This window comes from Macaca thibetana, chromosome 10, assembly GCF_024542745.1.
Source record: "Macaca thibetana thibetana isolate TM-01 chromosome 10, ASM2454274v1, whole genome shotgun sequence".
Lineage (NCBI taxonomy): Eukaryota > Metazoa > Chordata > Mammalia > Primates > Cercopithecidae > Macaca > Macaca thibetana.
The window spans coordinates 89,078,002-89,099,784 of NC_065587.1; the positions used below are offsets into that span (position 1 = coordinate 89,078,002).

Genomic DNA, 21,783 nt, shown 5'->3' on the forward strand with positions numbered 1-21,783 from the left:
GGTCCATAGACACAAAAAGTGGATTCGTGGTTGTTTAGAGTTGAGGGGTGGGCGGGGAGAAGGGGGATTGACTATCGGCAGGCTGTTTAAAGGGGGATGAAATATTATAGAATTTGATTGTGGTAATGGTTGCATAACCTAATGAATAGACCAAAGACACTGACTTGTATACTTCATATGGCTGAACTGCATGATATGTGAATTAGATCTCAACAAGCTGGTTTTTAAAATGGCAAAATAGAATAGAAGGTGGTCTGGGTGGCACTACTATTCCCATGATTCCAAAAGTGACACAACAGAAATGGCTCTGAGATTTCAGGAAGAAAATCCCCCAGGGGCACCCAGGCAAGCAGGGGAACGAGGGCAGCTATGAAGCTCTGCAGATGCCACCAGCACCTCTCCTGCTGTGCCTCGCACCACCCTCAAAGCAAAGAGGGCCACCCCACCGATGGCACACTGCTTTTCAGTGACTTGTTTTCCCTTCCAGGTTGTCTCCCAAGCCTATTCTAACTTGAATTGATCTGTTTTAAAACAACTCAGGAGTGACTGCGGCAGTGAGGTGGGATTACCGTGTGATTTGTCCCAAGATACACTGGGAGTGTGTGCACCACTCAGGACTATATTTTAAAAATTTCCCTAATAATCAACAGCTCAAGAAAATGTAGCAGTTACATCCATGGTGATTGTGGGAGGACAGTGAGTTCTAGGTATTTTTGTGAGGTGTCTGAGGAGACACTGCAGAAGCAATGGACGTGTCTGGTAGTTTCATTGATAAAAATTGTCTTGTCCTCAGAAAGGAATTTTGGCCCATAATTAAGATACTTGTTATATGTGAATTATTTCTGTGGTGCTCCTTTTGAATTGTAAAGTAGGCAACCCTTTAGTTAAATTTCTCAGTTATCTGTGCCAAAGTGGGTGTGCCTTTGCCACTGTAAAAACTGTACAGGTTACACATTCTAGAAAACAGTCCTTTCTGCCTTCAGGGAGGAACATTTTGCCACTGCCACCGAAGAAGGGCTCCTCCCCGCCACTGGGTTGTTCATTCCTGTGGGTGGGTCCCCCACAGCAGGCACGGAGACGCAAGGGGGCTGTAGGGTGGAGCAATGAGTCCTGTCTAAGAACTAAGAGGCCTAAGTGCTCGAGCCCTGGTCGGGACATGAACAGCCACCTGGTGATGGAAAAACCAGCCTGCCTCCATTCCTCAACTGTCAGAGCAATCTTGCCCCATGGGCGGGGGACTCTGCGGAAAGCGTGCAGTAAATTGCACATCTCTACACATACATAAAGAATGGTTACAGTTCACAGAGTCCTGGAGACCATTTTTGTAAGAGTAAAAAAAGCTAGGGAGCCTTGGCCTCCCATCCTTGCCCTTCTGTGTCACTGAGGTGTTTAAAGTTTCTTGAAGTCACTTTCTGTGTAGCGGGGGTGGCCATCTGCGCGATTCTTCATGCACACCCGTACTCACGAGCACTGGAACTCACAGGGGTCTGCAGGGTCTTGAGGGCAGGGTGGGACATGTGGCTGAGCTCCACGTTCTGCCTGTCTGGGCAATCCAGGATAGTGGCTGTGTTCTGTGGTGCTGGAGTGAGGGGGCACCGCTGAGGGCCCCTCTAGTGTCCCCCAGGGAATGTTCAGGCAGAACACCTCTTGTATGAGCATAATATCTGTTCGTGCACCAGACACATATGACATGCCTGTTGCGTGTCTGGAGATGGGAATACATGGCGAGTAAACTGTCATGGAAGTTGTCCCCCCTCCCCACAGTGCATCCTCCGCACTGAAGCCTGACTGCCCTTTGTAGAAGAGTCATATCATAGCACTCTGCTGCTTCACAGGCTTTGTGTGCTGCCCAACTCACCAGAGCAAGAGCCAAGGTCTTGTCCTCTGCCCGCAAGGCCACTCTGACCTCCCTGTTCCTCCTGCCCACCCGGGCTTGCTCAGCTCTAAGTAGGCTGGGCTCCTTGTTCCTTGATTGTGCCGGGAAAGTCCCTGCCTCAGGCCCTTCCACCTGCTCTTTCCTGCCCCTCCCTCCTCATCATTTCTCACATGCCGCCTTTCCAGGGAGGCCTTCTCTGACCCCCTATTTTAAAGTGCACCCCCACCCCAGGTGTGTTGGGTTTTTCTCAGTAGCATTCCCGAGGCTCTTTCCCTGTTGTCTTTTCTCCTCAGCACTCTTCAGCTCCTGAGAGCAGACACCATCGTCTACTCGCCAGTCTGGAAGGTGAGCCTCCAGTGGAGGAAGGGCTGCTGTCTGTCTTGCCCATCTCTGCAACTGGCATATTCAATGTTTGGTAAACATTTATGGGCTTTATGAGAAAACCCACTTTTGTGGGCTTTATGAGACGCTCTGAGGAGTGAAGCTGCAGTTCGCATCTACTGAAATTGTAGCAAAGGTGTGTCCCTCTGTGTCCCCAGGTCTTGAGTGGACCTGAGGTTTAATATCTCAATTTGGCCTTGAGCAAGTTGCTAGCTTTGGGTAAGTGGGAGAAAGAGCAGAGTCAGCCTAGCGGGCTGCAGATTTCCACTTCTGGTCTCCTCCTTCCTTCTCCGTGGTGACTGATTTCCTCTGGGGCTCTCATGTGTGATGCTGTTGGGTCAGTGACTGTCACCCCGGTCCAGAGCGCCTGGCCTCACAAAGCTGCATGCCCAGATGTTACCTGGAGGCTGTGGTGCTAACTGGAGTCTCACTGTTTCTCCAGCTGCTTCTCTGCACCCTAGGGATGTAGCTAGGAAGCAGGGCTTCCCTAATGACAGCGCATGGGCTCTGGGATGCACGCTGACTGCAGGGTCTGCCCAAACACATTCAGCAGCAATGGCAAGGCAAGGTGTGCGCACTTCCTGTTTTGCCTGAGATTAGGGGTATGGGGGAGTGGAACCTTTCCAAGCCAGACCCATGATTGCTTTTCCTTATCCTCAGGCAATCTCATAGATCACACAGTCCCACACAGGAGAAGACAGATGCTGGAATGGTGAAGGCCACTGGTTCCCACCACAGGTCACAGCTGAGTGCTGCGGGAAAGGCCAGAGGAGCCTCTGCGTGGGGGCACAGGTAGGTGGAACACGTCCTCTATGCATCTGGATTCTATTGTCTTATATTCTTGAAGTGGTCACAAAACAGGGTTTTCCCTACTCTTTCTCGGCATTGTCCACGGTGATGCTACTAGGTTGCTTGTGTACTGAGAATTTGGCCACATCAACGTTGTAAATACATAAAGTTATTTATTTCAAAATGGATGGGCATGTTTCCATTTTTAAGGGATTTTATTCCTTCAGCTGTTTTGAGGGACTTTAAAGGCTAATGGGCAAAAAGGAACCGGCTTTTCTCTATAGAGAAAACCTGTGCTACTGACAGGTTTAGTTCCTGTTATTATCCTATATCTTCCTGGAAAAGGACAGTATAAAATATTCTTTCTTCTTTCTGTCAGAAGACTTAACTGCAAATAAGAGAGGCTCCATTTGGCCTCTGCTTTGGTTTGGCTGTTGCTGAACAGGAATTTGAGCAAAACCAGAGTCTTCTAGGAGGCCCCTCAGCAGCTGAGGTTGTGCATGCACCACCTGCTGAGCCAGGAGGACTTGAGGGCCACAGTCACAGTTCACAAGGAATGTGAACCTGGGGTGTCGGGAGCTCCAGGTTCTTCTGAAACAAATTCTCAAGGTTATTTCAAACAAGCTTTAATTAAGAGTTATTTCCAAAAATTGTCTCTGAGAAAAATTCCTGGTACCTGCCAGCCATCTCTTGGCAACTGCTAAAGCATCCCCTGAGCTGTAATTAGCAGTCAGGCAGGAGGAAGATGCCACCTGCACTTAAAACCCTGTAAGGATTGGGAACCCAGAACCCAACGCAGCATTTCACAGAAAAAGCTGCACCTTCAGAGTTCCGCCAAAGGAACAGATTCAGTGCAAGGTCGACACTTCAAAATGAATGATCTCAGGCCACTTCTTATTCTGGGAACCTATGAATAGCCCCAGCATCAGCCCCAGGGTTGTCAGGAGTTGTCACTGTCCCCGCAGTGGCTCTGAAACATGTGGTTTCTTTCTCTCTGCTCTTCTCACATTTACTATCCTCTATCTTTTTATTTTTGTCCATGAGCCTTCCAGTTCTCAGACATTAGGCAATGTGGGGAAGTTCCAAACCGGCTGGCAGGATGCTTAGTAGAATAGCTAACACACACGAGGCAAGTTTTCATTCTCCTCAAGTTCACAAGGCAAATGGCATGGTTCATCTCAGGGAAATCTCAACCCAACTGGCCTAAACCACTGGCTGGTTATCTTTTTGACACAGGTTATAGTTTGGAGGAAACTTATCTGGGCTTATTAATAGCCATTTCTTGTGGCTCATGAGTATCTGCTTTTCTCCAATAAGACTTCAAGCTTCACAAGGGAAGGAGAGATACAGGCCTGCATGAGGTTCCCAGAGCTTTACTTTGTGTTGCCTGAAGTGCCCTGCACAGTCCTGCTCAGTGGCAGCCTCCAGGGGCAACAGGGACCATGTCAGAGATGGTAACATCTGACAGGTAGCAGTGGCACTTTTCTAGCCAAGCAAATGAAAAGAATGCTTGTCTCATCTCTTCCAGAGCTGACTCCGAGGAGAGTAAAAAAGTTTTAAAGGAACAAAGGGATGAAGCAGCAAGAAGCCTAAAATGGTGCTAAACAGGGTAATCGATAATTCCCTTTAAGACCCTTGAGACCATCTACGAAAGCACCTTGAATCAAGTTTCAGTTACTCCGTCTATGGATTCGCCGGCTCCTGACTTCCCCTGCTCCTGACTTCCCCTGCCTTTCTCCACACCGGCTTCTTATCAGATTTCTTGTCAGTGGCCCACTTTCACTAAGAGACTGGGAAGGAGAGGACAGATGAAACATAATTATGAGTGTTTGCTCTGCATCTTGCATCAGGCCCACACATCTGCGGTCTAGAGACACACCTATTCTGCTTAAAGCAACAGCCTGATTCCTTTCTGTCCTCCTTTCTATTCACTCCTGTTGCACGTAGGAAAGAAATCCCATGTACCATTCTCTAAAGAATTTACAGTCCAGGCCGGGCGCGGTGGCTCAAGCCTGTAATCCCAGCACTTTGGGAGGCCGAGACGGGCGGATCACAAAGTCAGGAGATCGAGATCATCCTGGCTAACATGGTGAAACCCCGTCTCTACTAAAAAAATACAAAAAACTAGCCGGGCGAGGTGGCGGGCGCCTGTAGTCCCAGCTACTTGGGAGGCTGAGGCAGGAGAATGGCGTAAACCCGGGAGGCGGAGCTTGCAGTGAGCCGAGATCCGGCCACTGCACTCCACCCTGGGTGACAGAGCGAGACTCCGTCTCAAAAAAAAAAAAAAAAAAAAAAAAAAAAAAAAAGAATTTACAGTCCATTATGGAGAGGAGACACACACACAGGATAAAGGCTTATATATGCTAAGGAAAATCAAGATATACATAATCACAAGTTAGATGGCACTAAAATTAAGACCTAAATATTACAGAGAGGATTTAGGGCAGTGGTTCTCAGTCCTGCCTGCATGTTAAAATGTCCTCAGTTTTTTTGTTTTTTTGTTTTTTTTTTCTTTTTTAAAATTCCATGCTCAGGCCACACCCCAGACCAATAAATCCGAATCTAGTGGAGGGACTCAAGCATCAGTATCTTTACAGCTTCACAGGGGATTCCAATGTGCAGCCAGAGTTGAGCACCACTGGCTCTTGGTGATGGAATGATAGCTAGTAAAAAAACTTTCTATCAATGTTGTTCCATCTTTGCAAGAAGAATACATCTTAAATTGGAAAAAATCAAAGCAAAAGTGGTCAAAATCAAGCCAGTTATGAGGGAAGGAAGACTTGGGCTGTGTCCAGAAGGGATTATGGGGGTAGAAGAAACATCTGTACAAGGCAGTTGTCTGTAAGACGTGTGGCAACACTTTGGCCAGCTACAGCCAAGTGTGCTGAGGGTGCTGAGTGGGATGGCTGAGTTATTGAATAGATGGTGATATCAGATAACTTGTATTTAAGGAAAACTTCTCGGTCGGGTGCAGTAGCTCACGCCTGTAATCCTAGTACTTTGGGAGGCCAAGGTGGGCAGATCGCTTGAGCCCAGGAGTTTAAGACCAGCCTGGGCAACACGGCGAACCCCTGTCTCTATAAGAAATACAGAAATTAGCTGGATGTGATGGCTTATGCCTGTAGTTCCAGCTACTCAGGAGGCTGAGGCTAGAGGAGCGCTTGAGCCTGGGACGGGGAGGATGCAGTGGGCTGTACTAACACCACTGCAATCCAGACCTGGGCGACAGAGTGAGACCAAAAGGGAAAACTTCTGGATTATCTGAATAGAGTAAAATATGATTCTGGCCTTTAGTATTAATAAAGAGTTGGTAGCTATGGCTCTGATTATGGGATTATCACTATAGTGTGGGCGCAGGGCTGGCATTTCCATGGGGAATGGGGAGGTGAAGGTTGAGTTGGCCCTGATTCCAACTTGCCCATGACCTTCGGTGGTCATTTCATGGGTTGGCCTTCAGCTCGCTCAAAATTAATGTGACAGGGTTAGACATGATCTTTCCTGAAGTCCCTTCTAGTTCAGCATTCTGTGATGTTCTTTGCTGGCTTCAGCAAAGTTATGGGGAAGTTGAACACATACGATTCAAAAGAAGTACTATTGATTAAAACCGTATTAAGACCACTTTAACAGAGAGAGAATGAATACAAATGGAACGAGTCTGTCACATGACTATCCTTTCAATGAGTGGGGAAACTCTTTTTTGGGGTTTGGGTTAGGATTTACTGGTGCTGTTTCTAGGAGTTAACCTGATTATTAACTGCTTGGTGAAAGAGCCAAGGAAGATTACCTGTCAGGACTGCATGCAGAATGACAAGACTGCATATGGTGCGGAGGCCTTACCAAGCAAAAGCTGGGTGTAGCCGTATCTCTCTGGGCAAAGGCTGGTAAGTTCTAAGAGGAGTTTGTGTAGTGTCTACATCATAGATATGCTTTGAGGCAAATGTGTAACATAAGTGCCTCCATCTGCAGTTTTAGGAGAAGATTTTACTGGCCACCAAAATGACTCAGTGACACCAGGCAGAGTCTTCTGGTAAAGGTTCTGCAAACTTAACATAATGACCGTGTTGTAGAAGAAAAGCTACAAAAGTCTTTTTCATTAGGTAAGTGGCATAAATAACCCTTTCCACGAGGGCGTCCAAGCAATTGTGTGAAAGATAAAAGTTTGCAGTTTTGTGCAATAGCAGGAATGGCAGAGGCATCCTAAGACCGACTCAGACTAATCTGGTTTAAGCTCCAAATACGACCTACATTAAAAGTGGCAGACTCTGATGAAGCATAGTGAGGAATTTTCTCCCACTTGTTCTAAATCCTGGAGCCTTTACAATCCAGCCTGTCATAAAGGAGGAAGTATTTCTGACCGTATCTTGGAGAAATCAAATGCTGTGTTTATGCAGGGCTAACAAATAAACAAAGATCTGTGCTCCCTCTGCTGGCTCTCTATAGCAATATTGAAGGAGAAAGGAACCATACGTAGTACTGGCATCTTCAGTAAACACAAGTCAGTTTGGGTATTCTGAGAAGAACCACTCATTTAACTTGGTTTTGAACATTCTTTGGGAAAAATCTATCTTTATCGACTTCGGACAAAGGCACTTGGAAATTCTTAAAATTAGATATGAAATGAGACATACCTGTAGCCCTTGGCTACCAGATTGCTAGCTGTGACTGAAATAGTGATCTGGGGATTGATTTATCAGCAGACACAAGTGGATTCCTCCAAGATTTTTAGATCCAGACACAATCTTTAAGGCAGTTCTGAAAAAAAAATCTCAGGTCCAATGTAAAGTTCCTTTTTTCTCTTTTATAAGAGCAACTTCCAAAAAGTAAAGATTTACACTATTTATATCTTTTCTGATAATGTCAAACACTAGACTTGATTTTCCAAATCATTAGCATGCAGAAGAATGACCTCATGGTGAACAGATGCACTTGGCTGTGAGCTGCAGTGATTACATCAGTCCCTCCCAGCAGTCGAGGGTGCCCATTCCAGTTAACCCTTTCAAGGCCTCTCTGCTGCTCCCTCTTTCTTGGTGATATGATTGAAAACACAAATTTAGTCCCCCACCTCAATATGTGTGTGTGTGTGAGAGAGAGAAATGTACATGTGTATATAAATGTATTTATACATAAAACATATATATGTTAACTGCAACCAATATTTTAACACTAGCTACCTTTTAGATTATTTATATTTATTGCTGGTCAAAAAAGGAAGGTAAACTACAGTGCTGGGTAAAAAAGTAGTTGAAATATCTTTACATGTCAGGTGTTATCAATACAAGTAATGGATGGAATAGATACAAGGTAGACATGATGGTCTTTAAAAATATTTTCTGATTAGGAAAATAGATTTTGTTTTGAGAGCTCTTTGAAAAAAGCTGAGCACTCATATATTAGCAGCTACATCACCATGTGTGGTTGACAGCGCATCCTGAACGGAAGCCTGTTCACCTGGCCAACCCCGTCCCCACCGGGCTTGTTGGGCGGATGGGTAACAGCACCTGGATGGGGGAAGTCAGAGGCAGAGGGCATTTTCCAACAGTGGAACCTTCAGGCACAGGCCACTCCCACTGAGCACATCTCCCACTTTCACTTCAGACTTAAAGGCTGATATTGGGGCTTTCCCGCTAGAAGTGGGGGCTGCATGCTGCTTTCTGGCTTGCTGCTACCAATACAGTGTGGAATGAACGCAGCGTTCAGGTGACGCTCCCTCTTCATTAATAATAAAGCCCCTTGTGGTGAGGATACAAAGAAAACCTAGGAGCCCCTAATTCCTCAGATTGTGCATATGCATGTGAGCCCAAGCCCAAGGCCCTGCTTTGATGACACTGAGGGCCAGAGATGGTCTGATTGGGTCCTAAGTGCACTGTGGGAGCTTAAGCCGCTCAGGGTCAATTTTTCCAGTTGGCTTGTTGCTTGGAAGAACAGACTTCACCTCAATTTCTTAGTTTAAGCTGGCTGGCTCATCTGGGTTTGATCGCACTTGTCCCAAGAACATAACAGTGTAAACAAATGACAAATGTTTTCATCTGTAGAAGTAGTAACAGATAGTGGACAGGGACTCTTCAAAAGCGAAGCCAGTATGTAAGATGCTTCTGAAAACGTGCTTGTCTATGGTGCTGAAATGCTCCGTCCTCATTGTACTGCCCCACATTTCAGTTCAAATCAAGATTATATCTACTTCCTTCCTGCTCAGCGTTATGAGGAGATATGCAAAGAATTAAAACAGAACATTATGCCTAGACTTAAAAATCACACTTAAGGATAGGTATGATAGACATATAAAAAATTTTCCCACTCAACACTGAATACCTTAAACCATGAACACTATGAAATGTAATACTGATGTTAATAATTTGAAAAGTGGAGGGAGTAGCATTTGTCTTGATATTCCATGTTTGGTTTCACATTCCTTTTAGAAAAGTTCCAATGCCCACCCTCACATGCTGTCAGAATCTTTATTCTGGTAAGCAATTTTCAAAAATATGACATTCTTGAAGAAGCCATTGACAATCCTCTCCAAGTAGAGTTCTTAAAAACTCGAATTGCTCCTAGAATCTCCCTCATTTCAATTGGTTTAAATAATTATGAATGTTTGGAAAAGATCAAATTAGTTTATACAGAGGCTAAAATATACATAGAAACAAGGTCCATCATTATTCATTTTGATAATATCTTAATAATCTTAAGAATGTAACAGTTAAGGAATGAAAACAACTAGTTATTATTTACATGTTTAATTTTAAGAAATAAAAAGCTTTCTCAAGAGTTAAAAGAAACAAACAAACAAAAAAACAAGAAACAAAAAACAACCTGCACTGAAAAATCAAGTCCTCACGAAGAGGGGAATAATCTCATGAGGGTGGGAAAAAGCTGAATGAGATCTTTTTAAAATTAGCTTTGCTACAGATCCCTCATGTTCTTGCACTGAAAAATTAGAAACAATTTAAAATCTCTAGCCAGACTGAGTATGAAATCTTCATTTCCCTTGAAACGAATTTTTTTTTTGTCTTAGATAGAATGTTGGCAGAGTGTATAAAAGAATTCAATTCACAGCTGTTCCACTTTTTTAATGTAAGAAACATTAATCAAAGCTTTAAGTTATAAGCTTTTCTCATGTTGCTTAGTATTCCAGTTCAACAAAGATCAATAGAGGCCATCCCAGTGTTCCTTGACGCCTCACCAGGAAGCAGAGGCGTGATTATGCAAATCGTGCTGCTCCTGCACCTCTGCCAGCCTGCTTATCTCCCAAGCCTTCTGCCTGCTGCTCCTGGCTCCCTGCGCAAGTGCGTGCCTCTCCCTCTTATCTCCCAACAAAGCTCGGAGAGGCGAGGATTGAGGCCAGCGATGTTAAACAATGATGCATGGCTGATTTTATTTGTAAGTGATTTATTTCACTGGATTTAATTTTTTTTCACTTTGTGTATAAGATATTTGTTAACGAATCAGAATAGGAGAAGTAAGGCAGTGTTCAGAGACAATTGACACAGGTTAGAAATCTATTAAGCACTCTAACAGTTGCATCTAAAGCAGTGGAAGAAGGAAGCTCCTCAGTGAGAATTTCAACATGCATTGGCTAAATATCCCATTTACTCTCTGAAAGGCAATTAATCTGTAATTATATGCAGAAATTTACAAGTAATAATTCTATTATTTGAAAGAAACACACAGTAATCATATAATCTGTTTAAGTGGCGGTACGTGTATTTTTCCCCCCAAGCTGGAAATATAAAAAGAATAAAAACCTAAAAACAAGGAAATCTATGGAAACTTTCACAATTTTCCACTGGCCCTAATAAATGAAAATTATTCTAAGCTAGTTTCTAAACGGGTTCCACACCAGGTGCTGCTCCGGTCGGCGGCTTGTCCACATGACACAGACCACTCCAGAGAGACACACGCACACTGCATTGCTGTAATGATGGACCCCGGGACACTGTCCTTCCATGTCTCCTGCATTAATCCCTGACCCTCGTATCTCGGCAGCATAATCCCCATTTAGCATTAGTAGCAACGGCTTCCACTGTGAGGAACTCTTTTTTGATAAGTAAGCACTGATTCGGGCATCGCTTTTAAACAACATATTCCCAGCTCAGCAAGAAACCCACACTCCTGAATGAACCGGAGCACATTACTGAGAAAAAGTTCATTAACCTTGCTAGATTTGAAGGTTAACAGGATAGCTGAAGAAAGGAACTGAGTGAACAGCTCGAATACAAAACAAATTAAAATGAATGTCATCATTCCTTTTGATATTCATTAGTTGATTCAGAGGGAGAATGCTCTTCTTAAATTTGCAAGCATTTATCTGTGAAAAACAGGTGTACATCTGCTGCTTGAATGCGTCTTAAGCGCGTGAGAGAAGAATAATGTAGACACTCACCCGTTCCGCTGAGGGAGTAGCTGGGAGAGGGAGAAAAGACTTGGGCTGCGAAATCCTCGAATGTCATGACTTCGCGGTGGTTCTGAATTATTGCTTCGAGATACAGAGCTCGCTCTTCATAGCTGCGGTAACCGGTTAAGGAAAAAGTGCGTGTGCAAAGTGGCATGCAGAGCAGTGACAGAATTCACTTTTAATACTGTTGTGCATTTTTTTCTGTGTAAAAAAGTATCCTGCAGGTTCTTTACCATCTTGCAGAAAATTAAATATTAGTCATAATTCATACCAAAATTCTGGTTTTCAGACCTAAGTTTCTCTTAGACTTTAATTGCATTTAATACTAGTAATACTAAAAAACATGTAAGGCAACAGTTACAGAATAACATCATAAGATCATTAGGGTTGATTTAAACAAAAACAGGAGACACTGATTGCAACGGCATCTCTTTCCACTGACAATAGGTAGATCTTTTACGTCCTATTTCAGTGGATAAAACATTCTTAGCCTATTGAAATGAGTTGATACTTCAAGCAACTTGGTAATAGAACAGTGCAGATACTTCTTAAAAATAAGAAGATGCAAGTTACTGGGAAGAGAGAAGGCTAGGAAGATATACTTTGAGGGGGCATCAGAGCCTCTAACCAAGACAAGCTGTGAACATTGGAAAATAAGAACTACTATGTGAGAGAATCTATCAAGAGTGTACAGTGCAATTTTTTTTTAAAAAGACTACTGCCTTTTAATTAAAACTGCACTCTGGAACACACAGCATTCAAATGTGTAATCAAAAACCAGTCACCAATAAAACTTACAAGCGTAACACACTGAAGCAACTTTCCAGCTGTCTTAATAGGACCCCTGCGTGTGGCAGGCTTTCACAGGGCAAAAAGCAAATCTTCCCCTTTTGTGTGTGGCTTCTGTTTCCTCAGAAGGTGAATCATGCACTTCCAATAACAGGATAACGTCAGAACAATCCGACAATGGATGGAGGCACTGCACATACGACGTTATGAATTAACACTTGGGGAAGTCCGCATGACGTCTCATTTTCCCCTTCCTCATTATCAATGCAAAAGTTAAAAGACATGTTTCAGTCGTTTTGAAAATCATGCTAATTCTCCAGGAACACAGGGAATGTAGATCACCATCAGTTTATTATTTGCAGCTCCAGAAGAAGAAACGTAACTCTAGCATTTCTCACTACATTTTCAAACTATCTTTTCAAAACGGCCTCTTTAAAAATACAAGTTAGTGACAATTATGCCCTTTCAATCAGCTTTCAAGACAGCATGTGTTTTTAAATGGCCAAATACTTTTCTACTTTCTTATGGCAAAGGGTGCACACCGATCTCTAAACGCAGGCTCTTCCTCTCCCTACTCCCTCAGTTATATTCAGAGGATAATTTTCATACCATGAGGAGACCAGAGGCATTCTAGGGCTGTGCTATCCCATACAGTAGCCACGAGCCACACGTGGCTATCTCATTTTAAATTTGAATTAATTAAAATAAAAAGCTACAATTCAGTTGCTTTGCCCCCCCCACCACCCCCTGCCCCACCTAGATATATTTTAAGCACTCAATAGCCACATGTGGCTAGGGGTTCTATACTGGATTGCACACATATAGGACATGCCTGTCACTGTGGAAAGCACTACTGCACAGCGTGCTGCCAGAATTTCTCCATAAGCTTGCTCTATGCAACCTCAAGCAAGGAAAATAAGTTTGAAGATTTCCAAAGTGGCCCCTCTAATGATTTATGATCTTTTATATAGATGGGCACAACCGCCCAAGGCCTGGGCAGCATGAGCCTGAACTGGCTTCTCGACTGTGGGCTGAACTCCTGGTGACTCGCCTTAATGAACAGGCTGCCAAACTTCCTCAGCGAGAGGCGCCTGCTCAGGCCCAATTCTAGAGGGACCCACTAATGCCATTCACGTCTCATTATGAACACACTTATTCTGCACAGCACTTGGCTGTCGCCATGGCTCGGCCCTCCGTGCATGGCCCCAGCAAGCCGCTGGTCCGGGGAACAGCAGGACGTTAGGCCTGAGTGGCCGTCTGGCGAACAGGCACTCTGACACTAAGCTGGCACGTGCTGGCCCAGCAGGGGCTGAGCGAGGCGTGACAAATTACTCAAAGAGCTGAGCTAAACTTATGGCTGACAACCACCTGAGCCTTCGGACCGCCGTGGCCCGCTGTCAACGCTCAATTCATGGCTCCCCCTTTCAGTCCGTCGTCTGCTTGTGGGCCTGGGTTAGAGCAGGCATGTCCCTCTAAAGACCTGTCATGCTCTGCCTAGCATTGTCCTGCTGTTTCCTGAAAGGCCCCACTGCGTCCAAAACATCCACATACAGTGCTTGGGACAATGGTGAACAAAAAGGAAATGCGTGTGCATTTTGCTAACTACTCTATGGAAGCCACGTATCTGGAAAGTGGCTGGCTATGTGAATCAAGCTCATGATCAAACCTACAAAGGGACGTTTTGCATAATACAATATGAACTGACCCCAGACGGCAGCCCACCGTCCCTATCCTGGATGGCACTATCCAATTGTTGTAAGCTTGTCCTTGTCAAGGCTGAGAGATCTGGGCTCCTTAGAGAAAGTCCAGCACTGTATTTAGAGGAGTAATAATGAAGTTGTGAGATTCTCTGATTCAATGAATATTTATGGTCTGACTCCTAAATTAAGGCAGTAGGAGACAGAGAAAACACAAAGGTGCTTCCAGAACTGGATCCTGGAGGAGGAAGTGTTTCCTTCAGAGAAGGTTCCTGACCCTGCCATCCATGCCCCCGACTGTCACACACAGCCCACACTCTCCCGCCTACTAACTGGAGTGTTAACAGTGCTAAACTGGGTGCTGTCATTTAGACAAACATCCATTAGGGACTGGGGTGAGACCAGGAGATCATCAAATACATTTTCGCTCATGGCCCAAGCCAGGGCATGTAAACACCCTGACAAAGAGTAAACAAATATCCCCTTAGCTCTGGCGGCATTTAGAAACAGCCAAGGAGCTTGTGGGTGCCAAAAATCATTTCCTTTAGTAGCCATAAAAAACACAGCACTGGGATCTTAACTGTATTAATTAGTAGAACTACTAGCAAGGGGAATTTGGAGCAGTATCATCTGACATTTTCTTACCTAATATCCTTAGGGCTTCAATGCTGGTTGCTTTCTATAATAAAGGGCATTTATAATTTAGACATCAAAATGCCTGTAAGCTTTTCACATGTAAGACATGTTAAAATGTGAAGTGAATGCTGAAATAATGTCCATCCCTGGATGGTCAAAGACCTTTCACGGAAAGAGGCACCGGGTCACAAATCCGATCCCTGTTTCAATACGAGCCATGGCCCTTTTGTTCTCTTAAAAAGTCTACTAACAAATGTGTAACTTTTAATTCTGTTCTGAATTATTATCTCATTAAAAGTCACACACAACAAAGTACTTTTCTAAAGAGCAAGAGTTTAATGAGTCCAGCCTGGGCAACAGAGCAAGATTCTGTCTCTAGAATAAAAAATAAAAAAATTAATATTATTTCCCTACTTTACTAAAGAGGTTATATGCCATTACTAGTTACATTTTATCAAAAATTTCCAAGAGAACTTCTTGAGACTCTCAAGACACACCCTGCTGAATCTGCAGAGCTGTAAGAGTCTGAGAATCTGAACCTGTCCCCCAACTTTACTCTCATTGTTTGTTTTAATTTTTAGAAATGACAGCAGCAGCATGACAGTCAGGAAGGAGCTTGTATTTTGGTGGAAGGAAGGCAGGGTTTGAATCCCAGTTGCTCTCTTCCCTGCCAGGTGTTGATGTCCCCATTTTACACGTGAGACAGCAAAGGCAAGCTGTTCCAACTCCCAGCCTCAGTTGTCTTACGTGTAAAATGGGGATACCAACCCGTCCTCAGGATGGCTGGGAAGATTAAATAGAATCTTATATATGAAGCATCTGCCTGGGTTCCAGCACAAAAAGAAAAGCACGATAAATCTGGATTGACTGCTCCCTGCCTCTACCATGTGGGCCTAGGGTTTTGTTGCAGAAAGAATGTAGTAGGTAAGCTAGAGGAGAGTTCCATGTCAGGCTCCAGGGCAAGCAAACCCCCTTCAGGCTACACCCTCATGAGCGGGGAAGTCCTACGATCTCCATTTTACTGATCAGGTAATGAGAGCTCCGAGAGTTCAAGTAATTTTCTTGAATCACAGTGACGCAGTAATGGAATTAAGGCTAGAGCCCAGGTCCTCTAACCTTTACTGCTTTCATCTAATATCTTGAATTCTAGAATAAATAGTGTTAAGTTCAAGATCTTGTGTGAGGTTGGGAACTAAACTCCAAATGAGACAAATCAACTGACTTAAATATACGTGAGCTACAATAATCAACCCACAATGTAAACCTGAGTGCATATGTGTAAGCTGCATCTATACCCAGACCATGCTGTCTTTATAAAATACAACAAAACAACAATTATTCCATTTTAATTTCTTTTTACTTATTCAGGCTATGTGTTTGTTGACTGTTGTTTAGCACTTTCAAGCTTCTTTTATCAAAGACATAAAGAGAAATGTTTGGAAGAGGCTATGTTGCAGACTATATTTTTTCAACCCTTGAAACCCTTCTTGCCTGAACCTTCTCTAAATTTTACAAGAGCAGACATGATGCTCAGACTGGCAAACTGGCCCCGGACACAGGCAGCTTCCTGACATCGGTGTGTGTGTGCTGTAACAATTTGCATACCCATCCCAGTTTTCTTTCTGAACTCATGCAGCCTCTTATCACTGGCACAAGCAAGCCTGGAGCTAGCCATTCTCATGACTCTGCAGACTCTAACTCCCATAGCAGTGATCTGCAGAGAAGGGAATGTCATGTTTCAGAACCATCTAGGACGCTTCAGCCATCCATGCATCCCTCTCAAAAGTTCTGGTGCTCCCGAGTTCTGCTGCCACTGTCCCATCCCTTGAGGACACTAGGGTGTGGAAAAGGTTGAAAACCTCTGGCTAAATAGCTACTACATATGACCGTCTTAAGCCTCCTTATGTTAGTTTTCTGTGGCTGCTGGAAATGACCACAAACTGGGTAGTTTAAAACAACAGAAATTTATTCTCTCACTAGTTTTGGGAGACCACAGGTCCAAAATCAAGATGACAGCAGAGGCTGCAGGAGAGATTTTGTTCATGCTTCTTCCAGTTCCAGGTGGCTGTCTCCGTTCGTGGGGCTGCATTGACTCCACTCTTTGCCTCCATGGCTACATGGCCTTTTCCTATTCTATGTGTCTCCCTTAAAAGGACACTCCTCACTGAATTTACTGTTCTCCTGGATAACCCAGGATGATCTCCTCATTTTAAGATCCTTAACTTACTTATATCAGCACACAGCCTTGTATCAAATAGTTAACATTCACAGGTTCCAGGAGCTGGGACACAGACATATGTTTTTTGGGACCATCGTTTACTTCAATAAACTCCTTGAGGACACCATATGAGTCAGGTTCATCAAATTTATGTCAACAGAAATTTATTCTTTTATGTCACTCATACAACCTAGCTTAAAAGCACCCCACATAATATTTACTGTGTGGATAAATGAACGCCTGAAATTCGTGTCCATTGTTTTAAGCTATGAAACAGCTAGATATATTATAGGCAACAGCAACTTGTAAGGAGAGGTTAGAGAGTTCATTTTGAAGTAAAATTCTACATAGATTTTAAAAACTGCATGATAAAAACTTTTAGAAGAATGTATGGGGCAAACTCTTTATGACGTTGGGGTATGGATAGATCTCTTAAGAAAGCAAAACATGAACCACAGGGAGAAGACTGGTACATCTGATCACATTCAAAGTAAGAACTCCTGTTTACCACAAAACTGTAAAGAAGGCAGAACTACCAGGCACAACGTGGGAGGAAGCACCTGCAACTGAGAGCTGGCAAGGGGTAGGTGCCAGAATATAAGAAGAACGCCTAGCAAATCCATAAGAAAAAGTCAAATAACCTACTAGAAAGATGGGCAACCAAGAGATAAACCATGACTGGCAATTAAGTTGCTCAATATCATTAACGATCAGGGATTATGAGAATCACAACAAAATACCATCTTATATATCCCAGAGTGGCCAAACACAGAACATGTAATAATGCCAAATGTCAGACAGCACATGGGGCACAGGAGCCCCAAGAACCTGCTGCTGGGAGGTAACTGGCCTGGCTTCTTGGGAGAGCAATCTGACCTTATCCAGGAAAGAAAAGATGCGCGTGCTTGTGGACTGGCAATTCCGCTCCTCAGTATATGAGCTCTGGTACATATGTGCTTGGTTCAGAATGTTTATAACATGTTACAGACAACAGCAAAAAAGAAAAAGGAAACTATTTTTAACATTCATGGATAAATGCAGTCACACAATGGGATATTATATAGCAGTGAAAATAAATGAACTATAGGCATGTGTATTAATAAGGATAAAATTGAAAACAATGCTCAACCAAAAAAGCCAGTCACTGAAGGACACATGAGTGCAATTCTATTGCTACACATTTTATTATTAATTAATTAATTAATTAATTTATAGACAGGGTCTCACTGTGTCATGTAGTATGGAGTACAGTGGAGCCATCATAGCTCACTGCAACCTTGAAGTCCTGGACTCAAGCAATCCTCCCACCTCAGCCTACCAAGTAGCTGGGCCTACAGACATACATCATCATGCCTGGATAAGTTTTAAAATATTTTGTAGCAATGGGGTCTCGCTATGTTGCCCAGGGTGGTCTTGAATTCCTGGCCTCAAGTGATCCTTCCACCTGAGCCTCCCAAAGTGCTGGGATTATAGGCCTAAGCCACCTTACCCGGCCTATATATATTTTAAAAACAGGTTAAGTGAAACATATTGCTTAGGGCTATACACATATGTAGGAAAATGATGAAGAGCAAGGAAATAATAACCTGGGATTATCTCTGGGGTGTGGAGGGGTGGTACCTGGGAGGGTCTCAAATATATTGGCTGGTGCAGGTGGGTATCAGTACTGGGACACGTTTTGGTGTTCCTTAGAATGTATGTAAATGACACGTCTTCTAGTCTGTATAAATATTTCATAATAAAAATGGGCAATTTGGACATAATGAAAAAGCACTAATCAAATGAATCTTTTCTCACCCATCAGAAGGATAGAATGAGCTTCAAGTCGAAGGCTAATATAAAAGGTATGTGTTTGGGTGTTAGAGTTGACGATGATTACAAAGAAGTCCATTTGACTCAGACACAGAGAAAGCAGAAAAGAGACAGTACTATTTTTAGGGATTTCATTCCAGAAGTAGACCAGAATGTCAGAGCTCAAAATTTTCAGAAAGTTGTGGGGAACTCTGACAGAAGGGATTCAAAAAGCTCAAATCAAACAGGGATATGAATGCCACCTGTGGGGGAGGGAGATAATGCTTCGAGAAATAAAAATGCATTTCTACAAAATTACTGTTGTTAGAATTACTTACTATGCATTAAGAATGACAAAACCAGCTGAATCTGAGAATGGTCAAAATACTACATATATTCACGGGCTTAAGCATAGATTTCTATACATTATCCTTGTCTGCTCAGAGAACTGGATCTCAAGTGGCTGTGCTATTTTCTTTTTTTTTGAGACGGAGTCTCGCTCTGTCGCCCAGGCTGGAGTGCAGTGGCGCGATCTTGGCTCACTGCAAGCTCCGCCTCCCGGGTTCACGCCATTCTCCTGCCTCAGCCTCCCGAGTAGCTGGGACTACAGGCACCCACAACCGCGCCCGGCTAATTTTTTGTATTTTTAGTAGAGACGGGGTTTCACCGTGGTCTCGATCTCCTGACCTTGTGATCCGCCCGCCTCAGCCTCCCAAAGTGCTGGGATTACAGGCGTGAGCCACCGCGCCCGGCGGCTGTGCTATTTTCAAAAAGCAAATCCACCTTCATTCAAGCGCTCATCCATTCAAGAGATATGTATTGAGTGCCCCCCTGTGCTAGGTAATGGGCATGTAATTAGGGAACAAGACAGATGTCACTCCTGCCCCCAGCAAGCCTGAATTCTAGCAGGGAGGCAGACCGAACACTAGTTAAAGGACAAGTCCAGGGAATAAGGCAAACTGTCATTACATCAGTACCAGGAAGGAAAGAGGGAGGTAAGCTCAGCGAAGTCTCTGATGGGAGGGAAGCAGCTAACCAAGCAGGGATGAAGTGGGGTAAGGAGTATAAGAGCAGTTCAGGCACAAAGAATGCCATAAGTGGGAAGGAATTTGGGATGCTTCAGGAGGAGAAAGGAGACTGAGGCCATGGGGTAGTAAGACGGTGGCAGGAGGTACAGTTGAAAGACAGGCTGGGCCTGGGCACAGGAGGCTCGAATGGCTTGAGGCAAGGAAGCAACATGATGTCACTTACGTTGCTATATTGCCCTTAGAGGAACTGCACCATTAAGGAGGGTCCTGAGTGTCCTCTAGTTTGGAAGAGGTCAAGGCTGACTGGCATCTATACGTTCAATCAATGCGCCTGTCCAAATATCTCAATACCTTACTTATTCTTTGCATTTTTCAGAAGTGGATGACATACGTCTTTTGGGCATGTGGAAGAGGTAAGAATGTTACTTGCAGGCTTGAAATGACCAGAACTTTTGAGAATGGCCTTGAGCATAACCATGAAGGACTATGGCGTGGCAGAGAGAGGGCCACGTTGGGTGACACACATACCCTGGCGTGGAGGGAAGAGGAAATGGAGCAGAAGCAGGTTCTCCGGTGAGGCAGAGAATGAGGCGCTACACACAGGGAGGCAGGCACGACCCTCCCACAGGACAGATACTGGGCTCACAGAAACTTATAAAAATGAGATAACTTAATGACAGCTTACCCTGTTTCAAAGGTGTAAAACATGGATGCATTTTAAACCTAGTAAAAAAAATGAGCCTACTGTGGCAGAGTCTGAGCTCAGAGAAGGAATGGCTAAGAATATTTTACAAAACTAGGAAATTAATTAGCTGATTTCTTCTGCTGCTCCCCACTACTGGCCGCTTTTGGAATACAGGATGCACAAGAAAATGACACATTTTCATTTTTGAGCAATGTTTTGAACAGTGACCAAAGAAAGTGAAGAGGCAACATACAGGAGAAAACATCTGCAAACCATTTAAGTGATAAGGATCTTGTATCTCAAATATATAAAGAACTCTCACAGATCAACACTAAAGACAACTGAGTTTTAAAATGAAAAAGGATGTGCACAGACATTTATCTAAAGAAGATATGCAAATGGCCAGTAAACACATGAAAAGATGCTCAACACCACTAGTCATTAGGGAAATGGAAATGAAAACCATAATAAGATACGACCTCACGCCTACTAGGATGACTATAATCAAAAGGACAAGCAACAACAATAACCAGTGAGGACGAGGAGAAGATGTGGAGAAACTGGAATCCTCATACCTTGCTGGTAGGAATATAAAGTGCGGCCACAGGCCGGGCGCAGTGGCTCATGCCTGTAATCCAAGCACTTTGGGAGGCCAAGGCGGGTGGATGACCTGAGGTCAGGAGTTCGAGACCAGCCTGACTAACATGGAGAAACCCCGTCTCTACTAAAAATACAAAATTAGCCGGGTGTGATGGCGCATGCCTGTAATCCCAGCTACTCAGGAGGCTGAGGCAGGAGAATTGCTTGAGCCCGGGAGGCGGAGGTTGCAGCGAGCCAAAATTGCGCCATTGCACTCCAGCCCGGGCAACGAGAGCAAAACTGTCTCAAAAATAGATAAATAAATAAATAAATAAATAAAGTGCAGCCACTGTGGAAAACAGTTTGGCAGTTCCTCAAAAAGTTAACAGATGATCCAGCAATTCTACTCCTAGAAGTTCAGTACCCAAGAGAACTGAAAATATATGTTCACACAAAAGCTTGCCAACAAATGTTCATAGGAGCACTATTATTTACAGCAAAAACCAGAAACAACCCCCTTGCCTGCAAACTGATGAATGGATAAACAAAATGTAATATATCATACAATAAAATATTCTTCAGCCATAAAAACGAATGAAGTATTGATACCTGCTGTGACACGGATGGACTTTGCAAACACTCTGCTAAGTGAAAGGAGTCAGATGCCGAAGTCCATATATGGTGGGACTTCATTTATATAAATGTCCAGAATAAGCAAATTAATACAGACAGAAAGGAAATCAGTGGCTGCTTGGGGCCGGAGGGAGGGGAGTACGTGGCATGACAGTTAATGGGTATTCAGTTTCTTTTTGGGGTGATCAAAATGTTGTGGAATTGGAAGTGGCAATGGTTGAAAAACTCAGTGAATATACAAAAAACCACTGTATTATACATTTTAAAAGGGTGAACGCTATGGTCTGTG

At 43.8% G+C, this 21,783-nt stretch overlaps 1 protein-coding gene across 3 annotated transcripts in view; it reads right to left on the bottom strand.

Moving 5' to 3' along the window:
• RALGAPA2 (Ral GTPase activating protein catalytic subunit alpha 2) overlaps nt 1–21,783 on the bottom strand; it is a 321,485-nt gene that overhangs the window by 11,430 nt on the left and 288,272 nt on the right. For all 3 annotated transcript variants that reach the window (XM_050745426.1, XM_050745427.1, XM_050745428.1), the window contains one exon: nt 11,427–11,548. In XM_050745426.1, coding sequence (XP_050601383.1) covers nt 11,427–11,548 — 122 coding nt within the window. The remainder of the gene's footprint in view (nt 1–11,426; nt 11,549–21,783) is intronic.